Source organism: Argopecten irradians, chromosome 8 (genome assembly GCF_041381155.1).
Source record: "Argopecten irradians isolate NY chromosome 8, Ai_NY, whole genome shotgun sequence".
In the NCBI taxonomy this organism is placed as follows: Eukaryota; Metazoa; Mollusca; class Bivalvia; order Pectinida; family Pectinidae; genus Argopecten; species Argopecten irradians.
In genome coordinates this window covers 12,324,330-12,336,515 of record NC_091141.1, presented here as the reverse complement: position 1 = coordinate 12,336,515, position 12,186 = coordinate 12,324,330, and the positions used below count along the sequence as shown (strand labels likewise).

At 37.4% G+C, this 12,186-nt stretch overlaps 1 protein-coding gene and 1 pseudogene across 2 annotated transcripts; both read left to right on the top strand.

The window, feature by feature from the left end:
- Window positions 1-1,856: 1,856 nt before the first annotated feature.
- Window positions 1,857-8,527, top strand: LOC138329388 (tripartite motif-containing protein 2-like). 2 transcript variants are annotated; one of them, XM_069276342.1, is made up of 2 exons: window positions 1,857-5,378; window positions 6,426-8,527. In XM_069276342.1, the coding sequence occupies exon 2, from the start codon at window positions 6,470-6,472 to the stop codon at window positions 8,486-8,488; it is 2,019 nt and encodes a 672-aa protein (XP_069132443.1). In that variant the 5' UTR covers window positions 1,857-5,378; window positions 6,426-6,469; the 3' UTR covers window positions 8,489-8,527. The 2 variants fall into 2 exon arrangements, with proteins under 2 accessions (XP_069132443.1, XP_069132442.1); XM_069276341.1 differs by having other exon boundaries at window positions 1,857-5,387.
- LOC138329393 (uncharacterized) lies at window positions 8,527-12,186 on the top strand (annotated as a pseudogene).

Sequence of the window (12,186 nt, the reverse complement as noted above, 5' to 3'; positions counted from 1 at the left end):
AAAAGTCGGAAAACTGTGCATAAAGACTGCTTCCCATCAACATCGATGTCATGCAACAGGATTATTATACTTTCCTGACGGAGACATCATATTACTGGACGGTGGCAACAACAAAGTGAAAATATTCAAGGAATCTGGTGAGTTAGTCGATGAACTTCGTCTGGAAACGAACCCTTGGGATTTGTGTTTGATAGACAAAACTACCTTGGCTGTCACCATGCAAAGCAAACAACACTGATAAAAATAATCAGATTGAAATCTTCGAGGCTGCACATGGACCCAGACTCTGAAATCAAGACTGGAAAGCCGTGTAACGGAATGACATACAATGATGGTCAGTATATTCTAACAGCAGCACTATCACAAGAAGTATACAGTTTGGAGAAACACGGATCCAAAGTTCAGATTCTATCAAAGTTGACCTCTTACCCTTACTATGTTGCTTATGATCAGACCAGTGATGATGCTGTATTTAGTTTATACACTTCCAAAGAAGATGATACAGTGGTGTACCGACTTTCATCTGACGGGACAACCACAGAGATGGGAAAAGTAGGACTTCTGAAGAACGGAAACGGAGTGGACGTTGACGAGGAAGGAAACGTGTATGTTTGTGGAAGAGCTTCCAACAACGTTGTTCAGATATCGCGAAACGGAAGAGTTAGAGAATTATTGAAATCAAAAGAACCGCTAACGGTATCTTTCTGTGATAACAGATTTATCCTGTCTAATGCTGCTTGCAATACTAGCAATTACATCACAATATACGAATTATTATGAAGTTTGCGTGTAGCACAATGGTTTTCTCAAACTTTTTAAAAAATATAACCAATCCACTAATAGCAAGCAAGTCAATCTTCAATTTGATGTACATCAAAGGAAAAAACTACCTGCGACACAGAATTCACTTTTACTATGAAATATTTAGGGTAGGATATAACGACAGTGAAAGCAACCCCTGAAATATGCAGGATGAGCTTGACTGACAGATGTTCGTAGTCAGATACTCCTAATTGGAATGTTGTAAAATTCAGGTGTTAAATTCCTATTTAAGGTCATCTGAGTCATCATGATTCGTTCGTTGTCCGTGCGCCCTGTCGAATGCTGCTGGCAATACATTTGTTGAGGTCCAGATGGTGTTATATCGTCCGCGTAGAGGGCGTAGCCCGAGGTCATTATTTTAAATTCTACGAAGGTGATATCACACCATATGTACCGAAACAAAAGTCTTTAAGTTTTATATTAGGTATATTGTTTCTTTAACAAATGTAAAGGGAAATAAACAATATCTAGTGTGTACATTAATTACAAGTAAAAATTGGTAAATAACGCCACCTTGCAGAATGCATCGATTGGGCAATAACGTTCGCAAAAGAATATTGAATCGGTGAATTCTAAAAATGGAAACACAACCAAGTCAATCATGCTAAATATTGAAATCATATGATGTCCGGGCCTATTAACTGATGAAAATAGTGGAAAATCACAAGCATATCTAAATGTAGGCACAATTTGCGAATTATCCTGATTCATGAGTGCAGTATAATGTAAACGATTACTCAAAGGATATGTAACCGGTTATGAAAATCTACGGGACATCGGAGAGATTTGGACTATATGCTATTCCCTCTTTTTAGGCTTATATGAACTACTTCCATGATTCGGAGATATTCATCGTGGCGTCACCAGATTTGTGAGCGAAACTCACGGCTATTTTCAGCATCTGAAAAGTATAAGAGTTAGCTAAAAAAATCACGTGACCCGTACATTTCCATACTACCCAAAATCCTTCACACATCATTTATGTATTGTCCGATATCCGGTCGGAAATCGAGTGGCAATTACACTGCCCCGACATTCGGCCATGTCTGGCGCAACTATCGTTCATTATCCGTAAGATATCCGTACGGTGTCCGGAGAATAGGCCGGTTATCGCCCGGACATCTTATGATAATCTGTCGATTAGTATAAGATGCTCGGTCCGTATTCACTGCTTCGTTGTCCCCCAAAAATTCTCTCTGGTAACAGACGCCCTGCGATTACCGCACGGCCTCCTTTTTATGTAAATGATGTGTGACACATATTTTTACCGGTATGTTCCGATGTCGGGAAAATGGCCAAAAGCAGCGGTGTACTCCCGATTACCCCCTATGCCCGGATATCGGCCGATCATTGTGACCCAAGCATAAAATAAATAGTTAAAACTATTCGGGCATCTCCCCCGATAGTGCCTGAGATCCTCGAGCTCGTTCACCGCCCGGCCATGTCTGGTGTCCGGCCGGGGACCAGGCCAAGATAGCTAAAAATAATCCTAAGTCTAATCGGAAGGGGTTGTGACTGAAGCACTGATGGAAAATTAGGATACATTAGTTATATTATGGTGTGAAACTTAGGAAAGCCGAGATGAGAAGGTTTTTACGAAATATCACTAATTTAAACATGTCTAAAACCTTAGCAAGTTCTTGGTGCACTTGATAAACTTGGTGTGGTCAAGTAAGTTGAATTTATCACTTCATGAACTTTGATTTGAATTTTGTGTATTGTTGTGGCTAGCAAAAAGTGTTGTCGGCGGCCAAATTGTATTGTTTAACCCTTAAAGATGTTCCACCGCTGACAAATGGTATTTTTTCACTATCAAAAATAGGAGCAGACGATTTAGTATTTTTCTTCAGTTACAAAAGTTACTTACTTTACACCATTACCACCATTGGAAAGTTTGAGCTTCTAATTTTACTTCAAGTTAAAATACAGAAAAATAATTAATCCTATATGGAATGAAGACAGTACTGATTGCGCATGCACCAAAGGCAAAATAATTTTTTTCTGTTAATCAGACATATATATACACGATTAAACACCAATTATTGTTCAAGTGATGAATATCATTTATGCTCTGTCGGCGGTGGAGCATCTTTAACCAATATAACCCCAAAACATAGTAATAAAAATAAATGACGTGCTCTGTGCCTGTTAGTCTTATATTTAATGAACAAAGATGCAGATGACTTATAAATCCTTATCGATGTCACGTTAATAGGCGTTTTTGTATGTGTTTATCATCTATGTTATTATTACATTTTTCACATTATAATATTTACATTTTCACTTCGCTCCGCCTCACTGTAACTTGTAAACTCCGATCACTTCATTTCCCAATGAAGATGCTTGGTCACGCGCTGATCTCTGACCTGGCGAATCATTTTTTGTCTGCCCATGAATACATTGTTTGCCATGGTGACCTATTTTTACACTGGATCCACGTTTAGAGGTCACGGAGTTGCGACAGTGTACCAAACAAAGTTTTGTTGATTAAGAATATTTATTTCTGTATATAAATGTTGATTTTAATTGATTTACACATAACAATAATAATAATAACACAATATTAAATGAAGAATTATGTTCACTTCATTTGCACGAGATTAACTTTCTTCATCAGTCAATGCAAGCAACAAAATTGACAACCAATCCTTAGGTGACTTTCAGTTTAGCGTTACTTCGACCAGGCGTCCTCCATTAACGGTCCTCAAGGATGCCAAATATTAAGTGAAGAAGATTACATTTTTCTTACAGAGGCATTATTTCTTCACGTGAAATTCACGTGAACCGGAGCAAAACAGTGAATTTCACGTGAAAGGGCCTTCGCGTGAAATGGCATTCACGTGAAGAAATATTGCTGGTTTATAGTAAATGAAAACCTGACATTACACATTAATAAAGTAAGTTAATAAAAGCATAATGAAGAATATGTTGTCATAAATTTACAGTTCAGTCAAAATTTTAAATGCTGTATATATGACAAAAGCTTACTTTCGTTAATAAGGACCAATTGATGTTCAAATTTCTTCTAACATTTAAAGTGTACCCATAAGTAGAAAAAGATGTGTATATGAACGTTGTACTTAGCAGTGCTGAATTGTCATCATATGATCGTGTTTATCACAAGTATCAGCATATAATTATATATATATATATATTTATATGATCTGTTCTAGACAAGTACACTGTGTTGAATGCTGTACGCGGAGGACCACGCTATAGTAGATATTATTTAATACTAGTCTAGACGGGATTTCATCACGCAAGTAGTTTATATAAACTGTTTCAGTTTTCTGGCAAACACAAAAGGTATAAAAACAATATTTTCACAAATTCCTACGTTATTGAAGGATTAATTGGAATTATTTGTTTGCTTACTGTCATGAAAACAGCATTTTTTACCATCTTTAAAGATGCTCCACCGCTGACAATTGGTATTTTTTCATTATCAAAAACAAGAGCAGATGATATAGCATTTTTCTTCAGTTACAAAAGTTACTTACTTTACACCATTACCACCATTGAAAAGTTTGAGCTTCTAATTTTACTTTAAGTTAGAAATATAAAAAATAATTAATTGCATCCCGAAAAAAATCCGTGACATTATATCCTATATGGAATGAAGTACTGATTGCGCATGGACCATAGGCAAAATAAATTATTTTATAATATTTTCTGTGTTAATTAGACATATATATACATGATTAAACACCATTTTTTGTTCAAATGATGAATGTCATTTATGCTCTGTCGGCGGTGGAGCAACTTTAAAAAAATGCGACAGAATGCCACTTTGAAAACATTTCTGTTTGTAAATGCAGTTTACTTATGTATGAAGAAAGAATATATTATCATTTCGTATACCGTAAATTGGGATGTTTTTGCGTCGGGAAAGTTTGGCGTTTTGGTATCAAAATAGAGTGGTTAAATGGTACATTTAAATTTGGCGTTAAAATAAAAAAAATGTTTTTGCAAATTTCTGCGTTATTAATGAATGATTGCATTTTTTTTCTGCCATTCACACCGTATATTTGCCATCTTTTAAAACTGCAAGCATAGCATTTGGAAATATTTTCTGTTTAAAAATGCAGTTTCTAAAAATGTATAAGCAACGAAGAAAACTATAATTCCGTATCCCGAATGTTTTAAATGAATTAAGAGAAAAAGGATAAAAAACACAGACAGATCCGAGTTTTGTTATTTCTAAATACGGCAACGTTAAACACAAACAGACATGTCTGTACAGATCAGTCTGCCATAGGACTATTCTAAATAACGGGGTCTACAGATCGTTGACAGTAAATGACGTCTAAATTTAGATTCTCGTCATAAGCATCGCGTACTTTCGATTCCCAGACATCAACTATTGCACTATTCCCATAAGCAAAACTCATTCAAATATTAATATTTTCGTCAAATGATGTTAAGTTGTAACATAAATTAAGATTTTACGTATGTATACCGATATTATATACATACAATTGTAAAGATCCGGAATGGGTATTTCCGCTTTGTATTTTAATTTACATTCGAAGAACTGACGGGGGACAAAAGCTCAGGTAAGAATGGTAAGTACTTTTCTGAAGTATACTGGTAGAAATATGAGCAGTTACCGTTAAACGTCAATATTACTTACGGTTTTTTTAATAGCTGTAATCAGGAATCAGCTAATTAATACGCTAATTGTCTATTTGAAAACTCCATGGTAAAGTCCTTTGACACCGCCTACTCATTACCATTTACATAGTGTATCGACCATGTTAGTCCGAATGATTCTGACTATCTATCCGCTTTTTATATACTGACGTGGGCGGATGTCAGTATATAAAAAGCGGATAGATAGTCGGAATCATTCGGACTACGACCATGTAAGCTTCTCCTGATTTTGATCAGTTAAGATGAACTGAATAAAGTGTGATAACACAGATAAATTACAAATTCATTGATTGATTAAAATCATTTAATGTTAATCTAAGTTCACATTTAGTATTGACAAAGAAATCGTATCGATGATGTATTGGTTATAGTTACCATTGTTTCTACCTTCGTTTTTAGTTGAATGGCATAAGGGGGACAACTCTTACGCTTAATATATATTAAACATGTTTCATAATTAGTAATTACAAATATCGATGAGATATCCTTTCCTTCGTCTGACACTTTGCATTTACATCTAAACTTTGACTTAAATTTTAGACTTCAATATACATTGAACTTATATAGATTAATGATTACTTATTCATAAATTGTTTTTGAATTGTTATTAAATTTGTTCCTAGTGTCTACTAATTGTATACCAACTCTGTTTTGGTTTTTCCTAGAGCACACAAAATTGAGCGACAATTTTAGAGAATGATCTTCAGAGAAATTTCAAGTCATTTAAGTTCACCATAATAGTAAGATACAATAATCCAATTAATTTATGTGATCTGTAATTTTAAGTCTGTCTTATTGCCCTAGTATTGCAAAAAATTACAGTTGCCTTTGAAACTGTACGACCTTAGTATGTGTGCCATAATGCATAGTATCTTACCTTACATGAGTATACTTAACACATTCAAACTCTTTTGTGGGGCTCACTAATCTATTCATAAATCTTTCTGTAGGGCTGGGGTGATTGTGTACTAAGACCTGTGTGAGAGAAAGTAAAATGGCTGAGGGAGGAGAAGTAGAAACCCAGACAACTATCGCGGGAGATAAAACAGAAAAGAGTATAGATATCGACCCCCGACTGATCCAGTGCCCCATCTGTCTTGAACAACTCCGACACCCGAAATCATTGCCTTGTCTCCACACATTTTGTAAGGAATGTCTAAATATCTACATTATACAAGAGGCCGATACATTCGCCACTTTATTTCTTTGTCCAGTTTGTCGGTCAGAAACAGTTCCGGTTGATTCGAAGGAGAAGAAAGAAAATTGGGCCAAACAGTTCCCTACTAACAACTTTATTATTGAGGTCTCCAAAACGAATCCCCCAAAGTACCAGCAACACGAATGCGATCCATGCAAGAAAAGGAGCGTAGTGAATGTTGCAGCAACAGTTTGGTGGAAAGAGTACAATCGCTTTCTTTGTGATAACTGCCTCCATAAAGTCCAGAACGCTATAGATGATGACCTAACACTTATTGAAGTGAAATCAGGACAGAAATTCATCCCGCCTATAGCAACTACGTCGATTTACAACTACTGTCCGAAACATAAGAAGGAGATGGACTTGTTCTGTGAGGACCATCAGTCAGTCTGCTGTTCAACATGTATAGCAGTCACCCACAGACGATGTGAAGAAGTCACGACGCTGTCTGAGCACGGGGAGAAAGTCCGAAGTAGCACTCAATTACAGGACATGCGCTCTGGTCTTCAAAACGTTGCGGCAGACATGGAGTCTCTCACTGAATTTATAAAGACTCAAACAAAACATTTGGATGACGGAAAAGATGACGTTCTGAAACTGATGACTGATTTACGTAAGCGAATTGATGCACGTCTGGATAAGTTACAACGGGACATTACTGACGAAGTCGTCACTACCTACCAGGAAGAGAAACAGAAACTTGATGACATGTTACACAAGTGTGAGCGGATGTCAAAGGGAATCCGGACAACACAGGCATTGTCTGAGAGCGACTTCATGGATACAGACGACATGCAGATAGTGTCAGTTCTTCAGCGAGGAAATATGGAAATAAAATCATGCAAAGAAATTATTACGCAGATATCCAAATCATTGACAAATGTAGAAATTAGTCTAGACTGTGATGATAAATTCCTGGTGGATGAGGAAGCGTTGATTCTGGGAAGAGTCAAAGTTGTTCGATCATTGGCTGAAGTTCCAATTAAACTGCCGGAGAAGCATCTGCATTCCGCGAATGTAAAAGAGGTGGCGAAATTGTGTATAAAGACTGCTACTGATGTAAATAGATGTCAGGCAACAGGAATGGTATATCTACCCAACGGACACATCGTGTTGGCGGATTTTGGCAATAAAAAAGTAAAATTGTTCAAGGAAAACGGGGAATTAGTCGATGAGTTGACACTAAAGGGAAAACCGTGGGATCTGTGTTTGGTCGACAATAACACAGTGGCCGTTTCTATGGGAACCAAACGCCTGATATCAATGATCAACATGACATCTTCAAAGCTGTCGATGATATCTGGTGATGATATAGACACAGGGAAACAGTGCGATGGTATAACGTATAAGGACGGTCAGTTTATGGTATCAACAGGATATTCATCTAATAGAGATATATACAGTGTGATGGAAGGGCAGGAAGTTAATGTTTTACATACACCTTCAGCCAAGCCTTACTACCTTGTGTATGACCCCACTACAAGTGATGTCATAGTGAGTTTACATACTAACACAGAAGGTGATACAGTGCTGTACCGACTGTCATCTGACGGGACAACCACAGAGATGGCAAAAGTAGGACTTCTGAAGAAAGGAAACGGAGTGGACGTTGACGAGGAAGGAAACGTGTATGTTTGTGGAAGAGCTTCCAACAACGTTGTTCAAATATCGTGTGACGGGAAAATCGTGCGGGAACTGGTAACATCAGAAAGCGTAAAAGAACCGTTCACAATATCTGTGTCCGACCACAGGTTTGTGTTATCAAGTGATGCTTCTGACAGTAGCAACTACATCACAATACATGAGTTATACTGATTCGTAAATATTTCATTCTATAAAAGCAAATACTTATATATAGATATATATTGATCGCCCACAGACGATGTGAAGAAGTAACGACGCTGTCTGAATATTGAGACAAAATCCAAAGTAGCACTGAATTACAGGACATGCGCTCTGGTCTTCAACAAGTCGCAGCAGACATGAAGTCTTTCACTGAATATATAAAAAAACAAAACAAATCATTTGGAAGATGAAAAAGATGCCGTTCTGCAAGAGATGACAGATTTACGTAAGCGATTTGAGGCACGTCTGGATAAGTTACAACGGGACATCACTAACGAAGTCGTCACTACCTACAAGGAAGAGAAACAGACACTTGATGACATGTTACACAAGTGTGAGCGGATGTACAACGGAATCAAAAGAACACAGGATTTGTCGGAGAATGAAGTCATTAAAATGATGACATGCAGATGGTGTCAGTTCTTCAGCGAGGAACAATGGAAGTTAAATCTTGCAAAGACATCATGCAACACACAGCCAAGTCATTGATCACCATAAAAATGGACCTCGACTTGAATGATGAATTCCGTATGGCAGAGGAAGCATTGATACACGGAAGAATAAATATAACCAAGACAAAGAGTAAATTTCAATTAAAATATTTGTCCATCAGACCACTCTCAATTGCAGAAGTGAAAAAAGTCGGAAAACTGTGCATAAAGACTGCTTCCCATCAACATCGATGTCATGCAACAGGATTATTATACTTTCCTGACGGAGACATCATATTACTGGACGGTGGCAACAACAAGGTGAAAATATTCAAGGAATCTGGTGAGTTAGTCGATGAACTTCGTCTTGAAACAAACCCTTGGGATTTGTGTTTGCTGTCACCATGCAAAGCAAACAACTGATAAAAATAATCAGATTGGAATCTTTGAGGCTGCACATGGACCCAGACTCTGAAATCAAGACTGGAAAGCCGTGTAACGGAATGACATACAATGGTGGTCAGTATATTCTAACAGCAGCACTATCACAAGAAGTATACAGTTTGGAGAAACACGGATCCAAAGTTCAGATTCAATCATAGTTAACTTCTTACCCTTACTATGTTGCTTATGATCAGACCAGTGATGATGCTGTATTTAGTTTATACACTTCCAAAGAAGATGATACAGTGGTGTACCGACTTTCATCTGACGGGACAACCACAGAGATGGCAAAAGTAGGACTTCTGAAGAACGGAAACGGAGTGGACGTTGACGAGGAAGGAAACGTGTATGTTTGTGGAAGAGCTTCCAACAACGTTGTTCAGATATCGCGAAACGGAAGAGTTCGAGAATTATTGAAATCAAAAGAACCGCTGACACTATCTTTCTGTGCAAATAGATTTATCCTGTCGAATGCGGCTGCCAATACTAGCAATTATATCACAGTATACGAATTGTTCTGAAGCTTGCGTATAGCACAATGGTTTTCCCAAACTATTTTAAAATGTAACCAACCCACTAACAGCAAGCAAGTCAATCTTCAATTTGATGTACATCAAAGGAAAAAACTACCTGCGACACAGAATTCACTTTTGCTATGAAATATTTAGGGTTGGATTTAACGACAGTGAAAGCAACCCCTGAAATATGCAGGATGAGCTTGACTGACAGATGTTCGTAGTCAGATACTCCTTATTGGAATGTTGTAAAATTCAGGTGTCGAATTCCTATTTTAGGTCATCTGAGTCAACATGATTCTTTCGTCGTCGTGCGCCCTGTCGAATGCTGCTGGCAATACTAGCTATGATATATCAATTATGGACATTTGTTGAGGTCTAGGTGGTGTTATATCGTCCGCGTAGAGGGCGTAGCCCAAGGTCATTATTTTAAATTCTACAAGGGCAATGTAACACCATATGTACCGAAACAAAGGTCCTATTTTTATATTAGGTATATCGTTTTTTTATCAAATGTCAAAAAATAATGTGTATATTAATTACAAGAAAAGCATTGGTAAATAACGCCACCCTGCAGAATGCAGCGATTGGGCAATTAAGTTCGCAAAAGAATATTGACTCGGAATTTCAAAAAGTGGAAACACAGAGTCAATATGCTATATATTGAATGTCACGTGAAAATGTAACCGATGAAAATAGTGGAAAATCAGAGCATATCTAACATAGCACAATATGCGAATTATCCTGAAACTTGCGTGCAGCATAATGTTTATTCAAACTATTATAAAATGTAACCACTTATGGCTTGCAAGTCAATCTGGACATACCTATTCCCTCTTTTTATATTACAGATTAAGTTCCATTGCGGGTCGGTATTCATCGTGACGTCATTGATTTGTGAGCGAAACTCACGCCGTTTTCTCTGAAAAGTATAACGTTAGCTAAAAAACACGTGACGACATAATCAATACTACCCAAAAGGACAGATAATTTTGTAGTATGCAAATACAGAATCAATGTTTGCATGCCTTGTGCGTTCTGATTAATGATATAGTCACAATGATCGGCCGATGTCTGATCATAGATGTAATCGCGAGTAAACCGCTGGTATTGGCTATTTTTTCGATATCGGATAACACCGGTCAAAAAGTCACACATCATTTACATAAAAAGAAGGCCGTGCGGTAATCGCACAGCGTCTGTTTTCAAAGAATATTTTGGGGGCTGACGAGGCAGTGAATACCGATCAAGCATCTAATGCTAATCGACCTCACCGGACATCGTGCGAATATCGGACAACGAACGGTAGTTGTACCAATTGCAAGTCTGGCCGAATGTCAGGCGGTGTGATTGCCACTCGATTCCCGGACGGATCTACGGGACATCGGAGAGATTTTAACTTCGAGTTAAAACTCTTTGGCCATCTCCCGGTAGTGACTGAGAGCCTCGTTCAGCGGCCGGCCATGCCTGGTGTCCGGCCGGGGACCAGGCCAAATTAGCTAAAAACTTGGCGGGTGTTTGTGACCAAAACATGTACATAAGCCATCGGTATTACATTCAAACTTCTTTAACCTATGGAAAATTAGGATACATTAATTTATATTAGTATTACACAGCATTGGTAATACTTAAAATATAGAGAATACGTGTATGGTTAGTACATTACAATACAGGGTTTATTTTGGTGTGAAAGCCGAGATGAGAAGGCTTTTGCGAAATATCACTAATTTAAACATGTCTAAAACTCTTAAAAAGTTCTTGGTGCACTTGATGCACATGGTGTGGTCAATTAAGTTGAATTTATCACTTCATGAACTTTGATTTGAATTTTGTGTATTGTTGTGGCTAGCAAAAAGTGTTGTCGGCGGCCAAATTGTATTGTTTAACCCTTAACCAATATAACGCCAAAACATAGTAATAAATATAAATGACGTGCTCTGTGCCTGTTAGTCTTATATTTAATGAACAAGGATGCAGATGACTTATAAATCCTTATCCTCAAGGAAACTTGTAAACTCCGATCACTTCATTTCCCAATGAAGATGCTTGGTCACGCGCTGATCTCTGACCTGGCGAATCATTTTTTGTCTGCCCATGAATATTGTTTGCCATGCATGGTGACCTATTTTTACACTACATCCACGTTTAGAGGTCACGGAGTTGCGACAGTGTACCAAACTAAGTTTTGTTCATTAAGAATATTTATTTCTGTATATACATGTTGGTTTTGTTTGATTTACACATAACAATAATAATAATAACACAATATTAAATGAAG